The following is a 19,178-nucleotide window of genomic DNA, read 5'->3' as shown; positions in this document are numbered from 1 at the left end:
CTTAAGCAAAAGAGAAAAGATGGGGTTAAAAGTGAAAAGCCCATCATATTTTACCTACATGCAAAAGTTGCACACATTCTCTCTTTCTTGGGCAGACATTCGAAAGTCGCACGTGTGCAAACATATGCAACGCGACGAAACTTCGATTTTCCCGAATCCTGGGTGCTGTATGTTCCATCAGATTTGGATCGATCGTCCTGAATTCATCCCTCTCATCAGTTTCACCCACCGATACTCATCTTCTCCTTAATTCTCTTCCTCTTCTTCGTCGTCTTCTTCTTTTCAACGCTGCTGCAATCTATACCCGGATTCAGTCCAAATCTCCCTGATTAATTATCCCTAAAAGGCGAAACAAGAATTGATTATCTCCATCAAAAGGCATCAGCTGGACAAAAGAAGGAATGAATGAAGAAATGGATGCAAGCAAGCATGTTCCTCTCAGAAGTCATGGCGAAGAACAAATAGCCGACAAATTAAACCAGTGTCTAGATAGATATCTGTGTGCTGGACCAGGATCAATGTAGAATTTTGTGTTGGAGAGATTGAACCAAATGTCATGCCGGAGCAAGCAAGCTGCCAAGGAATTAGCCAGCGACAAGCGGACAAGTCTTTTTTTTTTCCTCCATTTGATAGCTACCAGAGAAACTAATCTTGATCTCGTAATCATCCCCTTCCAGATCGTTGCCATCCCCAGATCATCATTTCAGACAGAAATTCAGATCAATTTCTCGAGCGATTGTTTTCGGGGAGCAATTTATGACGGGCCTGATTGAACACACCATGAAGCAGATCGGGTTGGGCTGGGCCCAACTACTTGGTGGGCCTGCTAGGAGAATATCTCTGAATTCTTCTCCATTTTTCACATTTTCTCCTCCAGCTCTATGTGCATGTGTGTGCCCCCACAAGCCAGCCACCCATAGGTTTTTTAGGTAATTCAGGATGGTACAATTATTCTGAGAACACTTCCAGCCTGTGCACACCGTCATCATATGATTTATCATCCCCTTCTCACTAACCTGAATTTGAACTGAGTTTTGGTCGACTCTTCCTGCAGCATTTTCAGTCGTTACACACCGTAGAACTCGAACAGCATTTGTTCTTCAGTCTTTTGCATTCTCAATCTGAAAATCTCTCAACAGGAAAAGAGAAAAGTGATTTCTCTATGAACATGACACTAAACAGAAGTGTTCAAGTGGGCGGTGGGCCCACAAACGAACCAGCACAAATTAAGAAATAAACAGAACACTGATCGCTAACTGCTAGTAGCCTTAATGAAACGGAAACGAGCACCAAACGCCACTGAAACAAAAGCCAGACCAGACCGGCCGTACGGATGCAGTTGGTACGGCGTCGTACGGCCAGGACAGCGAAAGAGAATAATAAGTGGGTGATTGTTTGGTAAGCATATGTATAAATAAGAAATAACTTATAAATAAGGCATGTATATATGTGTTTTTATGATTTAATAGTAAAATCTGGAAAATAAACCATAATAAAAAACTCTAAAATTAACTTAAAATTTAAGGTTATTGATTCAAATTTTGATATATAAGTAGAAGCGAAAGAATGAAGACGTAAACATAACCTAAACTCTTTTTTCTTCTTTCTTCCTTCCTAGAGAGAGAGAGGAAAACCGTAGTATTTGATTCGCATGCAGGCGTCATGACAGGCTCCCCTGTTCGTTGGGTCACAACCTTTGCGTTGCATCTAAGCCTGCTAATGGATTGGATGGAAATGGATTAAATGGGTTGGTTTTAATTTGGATTATGTTTGGTTAGGTGAAAATGGATTGTAACTTCAAATGGTCTAGATTGGATTGGGTTATAGAGACAAATGGATTGGTATGGACTGGATTTGGTTAGGTTATTTTAGGTTCTAAATGGATTTAACTCGTGGAGGGTAAATGAATCCTTTAATTAGATAACTAATGGATAAGATAATCGACCAAAATTTGCACAAAATTGCTTTTATACATAACATATCATCCCACTAAATTTCAGCAAATTTGATAAACTTTTATAGTGTGAACGCGAGTTTTAAAATTTTAGGTACGAGTTTATACATATCAAATGGTGCATCCATTTTGCAAGGGTGAGTTGAATCTATTTTAACCAAATGGGTTGGTGCGGGTTAGGCTAAAATCAAAATTGGATTGTATCCCAATAAAGAATAATGAGTATGAGTGGTTAGTAGACTAATTAGCAAAGTAATAGATTGAAGTGCACCGGGGGCAAGGCAAAAGCCCTCTGCTCTCCTCTCTGTCTTGCGTGCCGTCTCGTCGATCAATCTTGAAGAGATAGAAAAGAAAAGAAAGAAAGAGATGAGCAGCTAGCTGTACTTCCATGGCTGCATTGGCTGGCAGATCAGCCTCATTATTCCGTGTAGGCACCGGAAAGCTGATTCCAGATCGATTTGCCAACTGTTTATGTCATGGAGTAGTAGTAGTAACAGAAGTATGTACGACAGTTATAAGTACTACTCTATTTATTATAATTTGTTTTTATTACAAAAATATTCTACTACAATACAATATTTTATGACACAGAAATTATTATTTATGATTATACTTTTGTGCAACATAACTGATATATTAATATAGTAATTTTTAATTAATATTTTATTCTAATGAATAAAATACTCCTATATTTTAAAATGGAGGGATTACTGTACACCCACGTATCGTTTTCTAGAATTAAGGATCTGGCTGTAGTAATTAATTGCTCCATCAGATAGAGTAATTAACACCACAGATGTTTTGTTCAGCTGAGAGACTGTTGACTATTCATGTGATTAGACGGTCAGAGGACCGATCGAAGCTGACTCAACAATCTGAACTGTACTACTAGGATTCTATCTTAATTTTTCTCCCTCCATGCATGCACGTAGCAACCCCAGTTGTCTGGTGCGGTAACATTTGTTAGATTAGCCTGACAAAAATGTTTAGATTTAAAAATAAATCATCGCAAGTTAAAAATTAAAAACTAAAAAAGTTCAAAAAAAATAGTAACCCTGCAGACCGCAGTGATTAATCCATCCGTAGTATTGCCTTCTATCTCACCATAATATTATCAAAAAAGATTTTTTATTATATTAAGGTTTAAAAAACTGTGACACACGGACGTTAAAGTCTTCAAAAAATAGAAGACAAATATATTGATATTTTAAAAAATAAATAACTTTATGGCTTTATATAGATGCGTACCAGGTAAGCTAAAGATAGTTTTTTTTTGATACGAAGAGTAAAAAAATCAATTCATAAGGGCACGGTTTTTATCCAAATCTATCTTGGAAATTAAATTTCTTTCTACTAAAACATGAGAGAGTACTTCCTCCGTCTTACTAAAATTACATATAATACTAAATAATATGATTTGTCTTAGTATAATAAATCTAGACGTAGTCATAAACATATTCATGATTATACGGTATATCAATATCATATCCGGTATTAAATTGAGTTTTTTTGGGTGGAGTGACTACTAACCAACAGTTGGCTGCATTTGCATGTGCATCTAGAAGGGGTGTGGCGTGTGGCGGCATTGAGTGCGCGGGCGGACGCGACAGTGCAGAGAGGGCTACATGACATGTCGGCAGCGGACTCCACGCGCCGTGTCTGCCGTACCCCTTCTTCCGCTTCCGCTCCATTTCCGCCTTCTCCGCGCTCGCTCGGTCGGTCTCAGCAGTAACGGACGGAGCGCGACAGGTAACCGTACGGAGGTGGGCCCCCACCCCCTTCCGTGCACCTACGGAACCGTACAGGCAAGCCCGTACGGACCGCACGTGCCGTCGCCCTCCCCCCCACCCGGTCGGGTTCCGTACCCCGGACCGGACCGCCTCGACACGTGACGTGTCCGATCCCGAGTGGCGGTGGTGTTGCACCGAGATGAGGAAGATGCCGTACGTAACGTACGCTGTGCGGTGTTCCGCGGCGGCGCACCGGATCCGGCTCGGACATCCGCGCAAGCACCCCCTCGTGGTCCTGCTCGGAGCCACCCACCCACCGCCATGTGGGCCCGAGGAATGGGCGGGCCCACCTGTACGTCTCGGTAACCCCACCCCCCACGCGGGTATATAGCAACGTCCCCGCGGCCTCGCCTCTCTCTCTCTCGTTCGCTGCGCGCCACTGTGCCGTCCTCGCTGCCGCGGCAGCTGCTGCCATCGCCGACCGACTCCTCCATTATTACTCGCTGCACGGCCGCGGGGTGAGAGAGAGGGAGAGGGAGAGGGATGACGATGAGGGGGTTGATGCGGTGCGTGTCGACGGGGTCGTGCAGGGTGGCGCCGGGCGCGAGGGCGGCGGTTCCGGCGGCGGCGTCCGGGGCCGGGGCGGGGAAGGTGCCGGCGGGGCACGTGCCGGTGGAGGTGGGAGCGGAGGGGGAGGAGACGGAGCGGTTCGTGGTGCCGGCCGAGCTGCTGGCCCGCCCGCCCATCGCCGAGCTGCTCCGCCGCGCCGCGCAGGAGTACGGCTACGCGCGGCGGGGGCCCCTGCGCATCCCCTGCCCCGCCGCCGCCTTCCGCCGCCTCCTCGGCGCCCTCACCGCCGCCGGCGCCGGCGACGGCGGCCTCACGCTCGCCTACTTCAGCGTGGTGGTGTAGCGTCGTGTACTCGTGTGGCTGCTGCTGTTCTTGCTTTCCGGAGGCTCTCTTCTCTTTAGCTTTTATTCCATTTGTTTCTTTGCTTCTTCTATTACTGCTGCTTTTTTTTCTCTCTCTCTCTCTCTCTCTACCTCTTCTGTGTAATAATATGCATGTAAATTCTTGTAAATACAAATCGATGAGATGTTTAATTAATTAAATCTACGTAGCTGTAGATTATTAGAGCAGATCTGAGAACTCTTCCCTTTTTCTCCAGCTGATTTTTTTTTTCTGTGCCTACGTACGAATTGCTGTATTTGTCTGGCTGATTTTTTTTTCTTTGGCTTACCAATTTATAAATTAGCTTCATATCCTGGTGTCCTGATGACTGATGAGAAACACGTAAGATCAAGTGCATTTTTATACTGCTTCAGATTGGTTCTAGCGCTCGGTGGTTAAAAAAAAGTGCCAAACCAATCTTATGATCTTGTGCGCTTCAGATTAGTCACTCATTTGCCAGGACCAAAGTAAGCATAGCTCATTTCAGCTGTACCAAAAATGATTCTGCAAACTCAATCTTTTCAGCTAATCAATTCGTTTGCTTTTGTAAGATATTTGTTTTCTATTTAGTTGTTATGCAACATAATAGCTAATCTAGTCGAGAGGTCCAAACAAATTAGACAGAGTTTCAACGCTTCTTCCTATTAATATAAAAATTTTATAGGGTTTTTATAGTAGCTTCTATAACTTTAACGGGTTACTGGGGCTCGAGCCCCTATCGTCCCTGTGCTAGATCTGTCCCGGATGCAACGTATTTCTTCCCATTGATACCTTCCATTTGGATTCCTAATTGATATATATATATTTTTCAAACAAAAGTCTGTACTAATCCTGAGGACAAAGTAACGAAAGAATCACTATGCACTCATCTCTTTTCGTAGTCAAAAAATACCTCTCCCCTTTAATTTGCTGGTACGAGAAAATTCGATGCTCCCACAAACGAGCTTAATTTAAACAAAAGAAACATTATAGAATAGAATTTGCAGACGGTCCAATTAACGATTTTTGCGCATAAAAAAATTCCAAATAGTTCGCGCGGAATAACCAATTAAAGGAGGAGCGTGTGGAGGTGATAGGATTGGAATGGAATCAGGAGGAAAAGACGTTGCTCTGCTAAGCCTAAGTTCTTATCCTTGGTTAGGACTAAGCAAATAGCTAGCAAGTGTACGCTACCACATTTCAGATACTAAAATATGTTCTAATCTAATCGATGATGCGAAATGCCGTGTATCACATCGATCGGATGACCATCCAAAGTGGAACTGATTATTAGTGGTTACCAATCTGATCATGATTTGATCATCGTCAAGAGCACTGTTACTGCTGTTTAATCCACTGACAAAGTGGGTCCAATCTGAACTGGCCGCAAAAACAATGAAGGAAAAAAAAAAGGAAACTACTAAATTGTTTCCGTGCAAAGCCCATCTGATAAGCTGGCCCATTGGTTACATTGGCATAGGCCCCCCATCCCCTACACAGCCCAATAGCCTCTGCACAACGAAAGGGCACAACCGCTGCTTCCCTCCTAGCCGATCAAGGGACCAATGCTGCTGTAATTTATTTTAAAGGAATTCTATGCTACTTGGTACCTGAAGGTAACGAGAAAATATGATGTTTCAAGATATTTAAATTAATAAGTAGAAATATAAAAATGATAAGTCGTACTTATAGTTTTTTTTATAATAAAGTAAGTCACAAACAAAATAATAATTTTTTAAATAAGACAAACCGTCAAACATTATAAATAAAAAAACAAACATTTTATATTATGAAATAAATACAGTAGCTTTTAGGAGAAGTGCACGAGGGATTAGAGAATTGCACTTGTACAGTTTAGCTCCATGGCCACTTAAATTTAGAGATAACAGCTGTTTCAAACACCTTGCACAGTTGCCCTAATTGACAAGTGGTTTTGTGCTACTTGCATGTCACCGAGCGGCGATTTGGAGAGCTGAACAAGTTGGTCCATGTGCTTGCATTCATCTCTCTCTCTCTCCTGATGGGGCTGTCTCAGCTTCCTGTCTATCATCATAATCACCTCTCTCTCAGAAGACTCACGAGTCAATGGAGTGTGGTAATCTGAGCTAAGGTTAGGTGCAGGATTAGAGGCAGAGGAGAGGGAAGAGTCAGGTGGATGAAAAGTTCAGGCTTGAGGAGGATGATCCAGTTCCATTTCGCTCTGATCCTGCTGCTTCTTGCAGCAGCAGCGGCTGCTCAGGTTCAGAAAGCACCGACGACTGATCCGACCGAGGGTAAGAGATTCTCTCTTTTTCGAAGAAAGATGTTACTCCTGTCTATCTTTGATGAACCATCTCAAAATTCAGTTAAAGCAGTCCGTTCTTGGTTCTTGTATTCGTCTTGGACTTCCTGATTCCGGGTAGTTTTGCTGTCAGGACAATGGTAATCCATCTCTGTTTTGTTCTGTCTTACTCCTGAACCAACGGATTGCCCCGCGCAGTTTTGTACAGTCAAGATAATTCACGTAGAGTTAGTTTAAATATACAACTCTGAAATTTTATTTCTATATATATCACCGTACAAAAGTATATTTGAATTTCATATATAACTCTTAGCTGCTATTATGTAAGGTCTAGATTTCATATACAAATCTTAGTTATATTTATATATGTTTGGATTTTCAGTACCACTCATATTCTATTTTCATTGCCTTGGATTGGATTTCATATATAACTTTTAATTCTATTTCCATAAATATAATTGTATAGTATTTTGTATATAATTATATCGATGAATCTATATCGTTATATTCTAGATCCATCATTATCACAATGGTTTAGATTTTTTTCTATTCTCCAATTAACGTGATAATTTGTAGTCTCTACAACGAATATATTGTCTTCATTTCGAACTGTCTTTCTTATCCATTTGGATAGATAGATTTCATCTTTCATTTGGCTAGCGAGCTGAATTTCTGCATTACAACATTTGCAAAAGGGAAAAAAGGGAACTTCTTGAACATGTAAACACACTATCAAAAGCTCTGGATGCTTCAGGGTTGACTTACGTTGACCTGCGTTGTTTGGCCTCTTCCTCGGTTGAGACGAGGCAACCATGCGATTTTAGCGGGGGTTCTCCTGGTTTCTGGCCGTCGATCGAAATCGGTCAGGTCCATCGGACGGTCGAGGAGCAGCCAATCCTTTTGCTCACAGCCAAAAGATTTTGGTGACGTTACGTTTGCAGAGGCGGCGCTGAACGCGGTGCTCGACCGGCTGCCGGAGGCGGCGCCGCGCCCGCGGTGGAACACCACCAGCGACCTGTGCAGCGGCGCGGCGGCGGACAACCGCATCGACTTGTACGGCGACCCCAGCTCCAAACTGGCCATCGAGTGCGACTGCTCCGACCAGAACAACACCGTGTGCCACATCACCAGGCTGTAAGTGCTCCCACGGCGCCCTTCTCTGCTCTGTACACGCACACGGGGTGTTCGACGGAATGCGCACATGCTTCTGGGCGCTGGTATCTTGATCTTTGCAGCTGCAGGGTGTTGGTCGGATGATTACTGATCTGTCTGTCCTCTTTGTCTGGCCAGTAATGTCAGCGTGTAAATTGAGAAGGGGAAAGCTAATGCGTTGCATGCTGATGCAGGAAGATATCTGATGTGAATATGGCCGGCAACATACCGGAAGAGCTACGGAACCTCACACGCTTGACCCATCTGTATGAACTCCCAGCCTTTCTTACGTGGAGTGGTCGTGATCCAAAGCACTGCATTTTTATGCACAGAATGTTGTTGATTAATTTCAGGATGGTTTGTTTTGTTGTGTGACAGTGCGTTTTGCATCTGCCATCCAACATTCTGACAATGCTTACACGTTCTAGTTTGGCTATTCCTATCATATTATTTTTAGTGCCTTTTAGAGAATTGCTGCAGAGTTTAGTTGGCATTTAGTGATTACCATCACCTGTTATAGTGAGCACTCTTTCTTATAGGCTGTTGCAACTTTAGAATTGTTAGTTGCATTTAATTACAACATTTGAGCTTCACACGAAATGTCATCCTGGCATGAACAAAAATAAGAGAAAAAAAACATCTAACAAAAACTCAAACATCTTCTTCTAATATTCAACAAAACCGATGTTGTTGATACCTGTTATGTCCTTGTTTCAGGAATTTGTCAAAAAATTTATTGACAGGGTCTATTCCATTGTTCATCGGGGAGTTGACTTCTATGCAGTACATGTGAGACTTATAACTTGACACATTATATCATTGAAAGCTTTTGTTCTGAAACCAACCTCACATTTTCTCCCTTGAACGCACAAGGACTTTTGGAATCAATACATTAAATGGGTCTATTCCAAAGGAGCTTGGTAACCTTACGAATCTCATATCACTGTAAGGATTATGTTTACATTATTTTGTGGCCCTAGTTCATCATACAACTCTACTATCATGAAATTTCGTAAGAGAGAATCTACTCTAACTCTATGCCACTGAGTTTGTCTTGGTTCATTGATTTACTATTAACATTGCCCCTTTCTATAATATTGTGCAAGGAAGCTACACAAAAAATGTCATTATCTGAAACTTCTAATGTAATAAATCAATTGTTACCTGCTTCCCCCCGCTAGAGTTCCCTGGTTCAGCCGGACTCAGCGACCTCTGCTGAGATTGTAAACTCACCATGTACATGCTTCTCATCTTAATGAAATTGGACAGCCCGGTCTGGGTTTTCCAGGCAAAAAAATAAATCAATTGTTAACCTTATATGTATATAAGGGCATTTTGGACTTTTTAGAAAGAAGTACCTGGTCCAATGGTATATATAGAAACGGGAAATGTTAGTGGCAAATCTTTAAACTTAGTGGCATAGAGTTAACTATCGCTATTTATAATATAAATTCATGTTTCTACTCTGACGTTGATTTTTTTTTAATCTATACAAATATGAGATAAATGCAGTATAAATTTAGGACATATGCCAATCTCCTCACTTTTGTTCTATATAATTGAAGAATTCCAAATTCCGAGTGAAGGCACAAATGGCATATTCATTTTTGCGATATTCTTATATTTGGGTATTGCAGTTAAATTCATTTGGAAGAATAACTATGCTGATAGTGTTCATTCTTACTAGCATATGAATTACGATACAGTTTTATGCAGCTGACATCGACCATTTTTTGAGTTTATTTTCAGGGGTTTCAGCTCAAACAATTTTAATGGCCCCCTTCCTTCAGAACTGGGGAGACTATTGAAACTTGAGCAATTGTGCGTTTATCATATTATTTGGGACTACATGTTCTTGTTTCTACTAAACCATTTCATTTTCTTGGACTACTATGCATAATGCGTTCTGCTATTTGTATCTCTTGATTTCAGATACATTGACAGTTCTGGTTTAAGTGGAGCTCTACCATCATCATTTTCCAAGCTTACAAGAATGAAAATACTGTATTGGCCTTTAAAAAGACATGCTTTTGTTGAGATTAATGCTCTGTTGTGTTAAACCGCACGTTCTGTGTATCCTTTTACTTGTGCAGGTGGGCATCGGATAACAATTTTACTGGGCAAATACCAGATTACATTGGAAGCTGGAATTTGACAGACTTGTAAGATTGGTATTAGCCTCTATTCATAGTGTAGTAATATTATTTTTTCAAGACGGCAATAAGGAAGTTGCTAACCTTTTCATGATATTTCAAAGAATGAGTAGAACTTGCAACAGTTATCTGCAAGCTGAGCTTTAGTTTGAGAAAAAAAAGATCAATATCCTTTTACTTGACCGTGCTGAATCATCTTTTGGATGTCTATTTAATGGATCCTAAGTGAGCATTAATAGACGAGGCATAGGCACTAGTAGTATTGGTAACAATGGGACCTGTTCTACTTCTATGATATGTTCTTCTCACAATGAAGATGATGCACTGTAGCTAAATTCTTTGTTTTTACCCTGGAGGTGTTATGTTTATTTATGTCACTTTTAGCTTGGCTTAACAGTAAATAGATGAGTTTACATGACTTGCTGCACCTATGAATTTGTAGGCGATTTCAAGGAAATTATTTTCATGGTCCAATTCCTTCTACTCTTTCTAATCTTGTCCAACTAACAAGCTTGTAAGTGCCTACTGCTGGCAAGAATTATGATATATTTTTCTTCAATATCAAAGACTGCAGCTAGGGGAAAATGAATAACCTATTTCTGTGGTCCAGACGAATTGGTGATATAGAAAATGGAAGCTCATCTTCACTGGCATTTATCAGTAAAATGACATCTTTGAGTACCCTGTATGTGTAAATCTAATTCACTTATCATTCAAATGAGAGGTTAGGCTTTAATGTAGTTCATTAAAATTTTTTATTTCCTATAACATATAGCATCTTTTTCTGCAGGATTTTGAGGAACTGCAGGATATCTGATAGTCTTGCATCTATAGACTTTTCGAAGTTCTTGAATTTAACCCTAATGTAAGCATTTTATTCTATGGCAATTCTCTATGTGTTTTGTGCAGCTATTCAGATGCAATGACCTCCGTCCAATGTATCTCTTTCTTTTCAAACTTTTACAGGGATTTGAGTTTTAACAATATCACTGGCCAAGTACCACAAACACTGTTGAATCTGAATTCTCTGAACTACCTGTATGGATTATTCTACCTTCCAGAGCTTCTATATATCTTGGAATAGAAGACTTATTTATTCATCCTGCTAAGTTTTGCAAGCTTTGCATGATCAGATTTCTTGGGAATAATAGTCTTTCAGGAAGCCTTCCAAGCTCAAAACAACCTTCACTTAGAAACTTGTATGTCAATATGGCGTGATAAGGCTTATTTTAACAGCAAAAGAAGAAGGTTTCTTATTTAACTTTAATGAGCCTTCTACATTTCATTTTTTGCAGAGATTTTTCTTACAACCAGCTCTCAGGAAATTTCCCTTCTTGGATTCGTGATGAAAACTTACAAGTGTAGGTACCGATTTCTGGAATTTCTATTAATTGACTGAACCAAAACCAGCCCAATCAAGGACATCTGTGGTCAAAGTTAGCTTCTTAGGCTTGCAAGCTGGCTAATTTGGCTTATAGTACAAGCACACAGTGGATTAGCATTACTAGAATACTAGTGCATTTAGAATTTTTTTTTAGATAATCAAGTTTATAGGTTTTCATAAAGTAGCTGGATCTTTAAGCCATCTGTTCTTCAGATTCTTTGCGGAACTGAAACTAACCTAATAACTTAGTACTGAAACTGGGTCAAGATAGACCAAGAAAGCTCTAAATATTGTGAGACTATGGGATGCCTGTTAACTCTTGTTTATTGTTTATGAAATTAGGAATTTGGTGGCAAACAATTTTGTGATAAACAGATCAAACAGGTTTGTCCATATTTGAACATCTTGTCAGTAACTACAATTAGTAGGTTCTCTAAGCTTCAAGTTTGGACTCGGAAGTGTCAATGTTTTACACCTGCAGTGTCTTGCCTTTGGGACTGGAGTGCCTCCAGCGAAACACGACCTGTTTTCTTAGTGCTCTAGTGTGTGAGTCTACCACCATTAGCGATTTCAAGCTTGCAACTTGGTAAATAACACTATATCTGCAGCCACAGATCTGTTAAATAATTTGCATTGATTGCAGCTTCCCCCTTTGCTGTGAACTGTGGTAGCCGTCGGTCAATTACAGGCTCAGATAATAACGTTTACCAAACTGATGATGCTAGTCTTGAATCTGCATCATACGTTGAGACACAGAGAAGCAGACCAATATGGGGTGTTAGCAATGTTGGAAAGTTCATGGATACATCGACTGAAAATTACAAAATCTACAGTGTCAGGCAGTTTCAGGGTACATTAGATTCAGAACTGTTCCAAGATGCAAGAATGTCACCGTCATCTTTAAGATACTATGGCATTGGACTTGAGAATGGAAACTATAGTGTAATGCTTCAATTTGCAGAGACTGGGTTTGGAGACCCTGGCTCTTGGACAAGCACAGGGAGAAGAGTTTTTGATATATATATCCAGGTAACCCCCGCAAGAAAACCTATACATCAAGATTTTATCTTGAGAAAAATCCTCCCTTTTGTGCAATTGAATTTTAATGCCCCTGAATATTTGTTACGATCACCTATGCGCCATCCCGTTACCTGAGGAGTTGACTACTATATCTTCTCCAAAATGACCATATTGGTCTTGGTTCTTTATCCTAAGTGAGATGCCTCTCCACCCAGATCAAAATTCCATTATGAAAATATTTCAGAGAGAGTAAGATTAACCCAATTACTGAAACTTTATTTATTTTTTGTAATTTATCACAATCATTTTTAATTAGCTGGGTAATTTTGTCACAATCTTGAAAACCAAATTTAAGGGTAAGCATGGTGAGGCAGAAGTGAGCAAAGTGAAGATATGGATGGGAAAAAGCACGGGATGTAGGAGGGATAATTTGAATCAATATAAAAATCTATGGTTTAGAACCTTTATGTCAATAATTATAGTAGCCTAATGATACACATGTATGCACTACCTTTTTATTTTTCTTTCTTTTTGACTAAGTGTCTCAGCTTTGCCACTTTCATGGAGATCGCTGGCTCTAATTCAAAATATATGTATATTTGTCCTTCCAATCATTCTTTGACTGCCTTATAATTTGATTGCAATTATTTAAAAAAGTAAAGATTTTGATGATTTGGGAATTAATTGGCATAGATCCAATTAACCCTGTATAACCTGAAATTTTTCTCTGGTGAGATTTAAATCTGGGTGCAGCAACTTCTCATTTATGGCTATGAACTAGGGGTAATATAGTCATTAGTCATTTAAAAAAATGCTGAAGCAACCAAATGACATGTGGGATAATAAAACATTGGGGAATGGAACAAAGCTGAGGGGCGAGGATGGAATGAAAAACTGAGACACGAATTATCTTTGTCTTCTAATCAGGTCAGGATTTTTTTGTCATTTTTCTCATGCAGGGTGAGCGTAAGGAGCACAACTTTGACATCATGAAGGAAGCAGGTGGTAAATCTTACACGGCTATTAAAAAGAATTACACTGCTCATGTCACCAAAAACATCGTTGAGATTCATCTCTTCTGGGGTGGCAAGGGCACTTGCTGCATTCCTTCTCAGGGCTACTATGGGCCTTCTATCTCAGCTCTGAGTGTAATCCCAAGTACTCTTCTTAACTACAAATCATGGTCCTAAACAGAAACCTATGTTTTTTCTGTATAGTTTATAAATTGTATGAATACACTAACCGGAAAAAATCCATAGTGTATTCCCTCCGTTTTTTTTATGTTTTATGTTTGACACCGTTAGTTTTTCAACATATATTTGACTACTTGTTTTAATCAAAATAATTACACAATTACTATTTATTTTGTTATTATTTGTTTTTATCATTAAGTAAACTTTAAGAATGACTTACATTTTTGCATATCTACATAAAAAATATGAATAAGACGAATGATCAAACATCTAACAATGAGTATTACGCTGAATGTTCTCGTGTGCAATATTAGATAGAATCGGGTGAAAATTTCAAAAAATTCCAGTGTCGAATCCACACTTAATGTACGATTCAATTGCAAAATCTCTTCTTTTTTTTTCCTAACTAGTGGACACTTGATGTCAGATTTCCCCCCTGGGGCACGTAATGCTGCACAGCAGAAGAGTAGTAAAACAGGGGTAATTGTTGGAGTTGTAACTGGTGTGACAGTTTTAGGCTTTGTAGCACTTGCTGCAATTTTTATGTGGATACAGAAAAGGAGAAAGCTAACCCTATAGCAACAAGGTACAGAACACACTAGGTACACAATGTAGTCTTAACTGATCAAATTCAAACAGGTCATACTAATAAATCGTTCTGCCATTTTCTGTGTTACACTTTACAGAACTGTACAGTATCGTTGGCAGGCCTAATGTATTTGGTTATGGTGAACTAAGGTCGGCAACTGAAAATTTTAGTTCCAGTAATCTTCTTGGTGAAGGAGGATATGGTGCAGTTTATAAGGTTAATTCATTTAAATTCTATTGTATACATGAATACGAGTTTGATATGAACTTTTACTTCTGAAACTAACATACTGACAGTCTAGATAAGTAGTGGACAGTAAAAGGATATATCCATTGGTTCGAACTATTATTTGTTGCATAATTGTCTGGAATAGATTCTCTCAGTTCAACTCTGCCTTTGGGTTTCCAAAATTACTTTTTCTACTTGTACATACGTCTCCCTTTTCCCGCTTTTATTGATAATACGAGATTTGCTTCAGTCTAATAAAAAATAACAAAAAGTACCTCGAGGTACCGGTACCTCGTGATACCAAATCGTTTCTGATCGTTGGATCTAACAATACACATCCTACTCAGCTAGATCCAATGGTGAAAGACGATTTGGTATCTCGAGGTACCGGTACCTCAAGATACTTTTTGTTGGACCGGAGTAAATCTCTGATAATATACATAGGGACTTCCTCTGCATTCTTTGCTTTTGATAACGTAAGTTTTCTTCTATATATATTTTCTGCACATAAATGGGACATGTTTGTACGACAGGGAAAATGTTATTTCACGGTACCCATCCATCAAAAGGATGTTTGGCAATGTGACACCTTATACTCATTTCGGTTGCTATTATGCAGGGTAAGTTGACTGATGGAAGGATAGTGGCAGTGAAGCAATTATCTCAAACATCTCGTCAGGGGAAAAGGCAATTTGCAACAGAAATAGAAACTATATCGCGAGTGCAACACCGCAATCTTGTGAAGTTGTATGGTTGCTGCCTTGAATGCAATAACCCATTGCTGGTTTATGAATACATGGAGAATGGAAGCCTTGATCAAGCACTCTTTGGTACAAGTTTCTTTCAGTTCAAGGCAACTAGAGCTCTGAGAATTCAGGTTTACTTAGAGACCTAAAACCTTTAACTCTTCATTTGCAGGAAGTGGAAGATTGAACCTGGACTGGGCAACACGCTTCGAGATTTTCTTAGGCATTGCAAGAGGTCTAGCTTATCTTCATGAAGAGTCTAGAATACGTGTTGTGCACAGGGACATCAAGGCTGGTAATGTCTTGCTTGACGCCAATCTCAATCCTAAAATCTCAGATTTTGGGCTGGCCAAACTTTATGATGACAAGAAAACACATGTCAGCACGAAGGTTGCTGGTACATTGTAAGTGCATTGCCATGCGACCCATCTTTATGTTTACAAATAGAGTTTTTTTCCAATCTTGGGAAAGTACCAGGAGGTACCACTGTTTTTTATGTAAAATTTGATAACTCATGGTATCTTAGGTATTAGAAGATACCAAATTTTACGTAGAAAATAATGGTACTTTATGGTACCTACTCAAAGATGGTAAAATTACTCTTACAAATAACTTTTCCATACCAATGATAATGGGAATTTTTGCTCTCCTTTGTCCAGTGGTTATCTTGCACCTGAGTACGCCATGAGAGGCCACATGACTGAGAAAGTTGATGTGTTTGCATTCGGTGTGGTCTTATTGGAGACTTTAGCTGGACGGCCAAACTATGACGATGCGCTTGAAGAAGATAAGATTTATATATTCGAATGGGTAAGCTCAGTAGCTCACTAGTGAAACATAAAACCAAGGAAAGGCTATACATTTACGTAGTTGGCATAATCTACCCTGGAGTTTGTACTGAAGATTAATAAAAAAGAGTACATGCCACCTCTCATAAGATACCAATTGGCTTAAAAGATAGTCATTTTGCAGTAAATTGATGATTACTATAGTAAATAAATGCAGATAACACCACCATATTTTTCATTTACGTTTATACTTATAAGCCAAAATCTGAATTTTCAATATTAGATTAGGTTAATTTTAGGTTTTTTTACTATATTTTATTTTCAAGCCTTGCCTCTGTTAAAAATAACTAATTTTACAGTACTTAAGTAGGCACTGAGAGGTATTACCTAGGCACCAAGACATATGTAAAATTTTGGTATCTCATAGTACTCTCAAGACGGTAAAATTACTCGTTAAAAATACGTATGTAAAAGTTTATTCATGAATTATTTCTAATTTGTAATTATACTATTTGTTTTTCGTAAAAAAACACAAACAATCGCCGCTTTAGCTGATTCTGCCTTTAACCCTTTAAGGTCATTGTGCAAGCTGACATAAGTACACCTCGTTGGTTTTGCAGGTGTGGGGGCTGTACGAGAGCAATCGTCCTCTAGACATCGTAGACCCAAACCTCACAGAATTCAACAGCGAGGAGGTGCTGCGTGCCCTCCACGTGGCCCTCCTCTGCACCCAGGGCTCGCCTCAACGGCGGCCGCCCATGTCGAGGGTCGTGGCGATGCTCACCGGCGACGCCGAGGTGGCCGAGGTGGCGGCGAAGCCCAGCTACATCACGGAGTGGCAGGTCAAGGGCGGCGGCAGCGGCGCCACCACCGGCTCCACGAGCGGCAGCGGCGGCGGCGGCGCCCACGGGCAGTCGCCACCGCCGAGGGCCATCTCGCCGAAAATCTCGTCGCCGTTCTTGAGCTCCTCCGTCATCTACGAAGGCAGGTGAGGTGAGGTGACGGCTTCGTGCCGCCGGCGCTCCATCGGATCAACCTCTCCTGAAATCAATGTGTATGCACGTTGCGTTCTTAGCGTTTTCTGGGTCAAAATACAATGGTTTTTTTTCGTATATTTTTTATGGGGGTTAGAAAAGTACTCCCTATGTACACTCGACATTTTTTTCACTAAAACTATATGAATATAAGACAGTATAATTACACAATATAATAATTACAAATATAACTAGTTTGTAAACATTGAATAAATAAAAAAACTCATTACTCGTTGCTAGTTACATTAAAATTATATGATAGTTATCATCTTGTAATTATATTGTTGTTGTTACATTTGTGGGATTTTAGTGAAAAGAAAATCACACGAGATTTTTGGCAAAATGGGTCGAAAAATCGCACTAATGCATATCTAGCTCAATTTTTCTAGATGTAGCGTGTGATTGTTTTTACTAAAATCGCACAAATATAGCTATAGAACAATTATAGTGTTATTATAATGTAATTAGCATGCAATTCTAATGTAACTATCATCAAGTCATGGTATTTTTAAAAAATTACATGAGACTTACGTGGTAGTTATATTCTAGTTGTATTTATAATTATATGCTAGTTACGTGATAATGTTATATTTGTATAATTTTAGTGAAAATATATTCTTATAATATTAATGAAAAATCTATTGAGTGATATACATATAAGCAGTCTCTTGTTAGCTATCCAACTAGTTTGTCCATTTGTATCGTAACTTATCTTTGGAAAGTATGTCCCTCTAAACTCGTTGGCTATATCCACCAGTGTATAACTTTTGGAAAAAATAAACTAATGGTAAAACTGCCTATTTGCTTAGGCTTATACTATTGGGTTATAAACTAGCTCATAAGCCCAAACAAAAAGGTCTCTATACCATTTTATATATATATATATATATATATATATATATATATATATATATATATATATATATACTCTCTCTTCATTTTTATATGGTTTACTTTTGGATCTATATTTGACCATTCGTTTTATTTGAAAATTATTTTGTTATGATTTGATTTATTACTAAATAAACTTTAATAATAACCTATAATTTTAGATGTTTATATAAAAAATTAATAAGATAAATGATCAAATGAAAATCTAAAAATCAACAGTGTTAAATAAAAAAAAGAAAAAGTATAATCGAGAAAGGGATATTGCTCCACTTAGGCCCTGTGTAGTTCCCAAAAACTTTTTCTAAAAACATCATATCGAATCTTTGGACATTTAAATGAAGTATTAAATATAGATAAAATTAGAACTAATTACACATTACACAGTTATGGAGGAAATTATGAGACTAATCTTTTGACGTACATGATTAGCCATAAGTACTACAGTATCCAACATGTACTAATGATAGATTAATTAGACTCAAAAAATTCGTCTTGCGATTTTCAGACGAAATCTAAAATTTATTTTATAATTAGATTATATTTAATGCTTCAAATACATGACCATACGCTCACCTATCTCTTAAAAATTTTTGGGAACTAAACGGGGCATTAGCTGTCCGTCCAAAGCTGCATGAATGCATGCACCTTTCTCATCTACGTCATTGTCGTCATCAAGACAGGATCGCTCTTGCTCTACACAACCAGGGTGTCCACCACAAAGCAACAACTGCATTTCCTATTCATCAGCAACCAAGTGGAAAAAAGTGACCACCTTTTCTCAACACAGTAGGGCTCCCTTCCTTTTCGACGGCCGCAGCCCGCATGCGGACAATTCTCTGAGAGCCTCCATTCCTCCGAGGAAAAAAAATATGGATTCAACACCGCAACAGGCCAACAACCCCGCGCCGCGCACATGTTTAGCCGATCCAAACCCCCCGCCTCGTTGGACGACCTGCGTTGCATCTCGGACAAGTTGCCGCTGTTCTTTACTTTTCCCATCTTTCGGTATATGGAAAAATAAGTGAAACAATATATTTATAAATAATTTTTATAGATGTATTTTTATAGTGATTTAAAAGTTAATGCTGAAAAATAAAATACGATC

The 19,178-nt window shown here is 39.2% G+C and overlaps 1 protein-coding gene and 1 pseudogene across 1 annotated transcript; both read left to right on the top strand.

Annotated features, from left to right (window-relative positions):
- The first annotated feature begins 4,119 nt into the window (after positions 1-4,119).
- On the top strand, positions 4,120-4,823 carry LOC121054276 (auxin-responsive protein SAUR71-like). The gene has a single exon (XM_040523613.1). The coding sequence runs from the start codon at positions 4,228-4,230 to the stop codon at positions 4,594-4,596; it is 369 nt and encodes a 122-aa protein (XP_040379547.1). The 5' UTR covers positions 4,120-4,227; the 3' UTR covers positions 4,597-4,823.
- A 1,891-nt stretch (positions 4,824-6,714) lies between these two features.
- LOC102704237 lies at positions 6,715-17,342 on the top strand (annotated as a pseudogene).
- The last annotated feature ends 1,836 nt before the right edge of the window (positions 17,343-19,178 follow it).

This window comes from Oryza brachyantha, chromosome 4 (assembly GCF_000231095.2).
Source record: "Oryza brachyantha chromosome 4, ObraRS2, whole genome shotgun sequence".
In the NCBI taxonomy this organism is placed as follows: Eukaryota; Viridiplantae; Streptophyta; class Magnoliopsida; order Poales; family Poaceae; genus Oryza; species Oryza brachyantha.
This window is presented reverse-complemented; position numbering and strand designations above follow the sequence as displayed.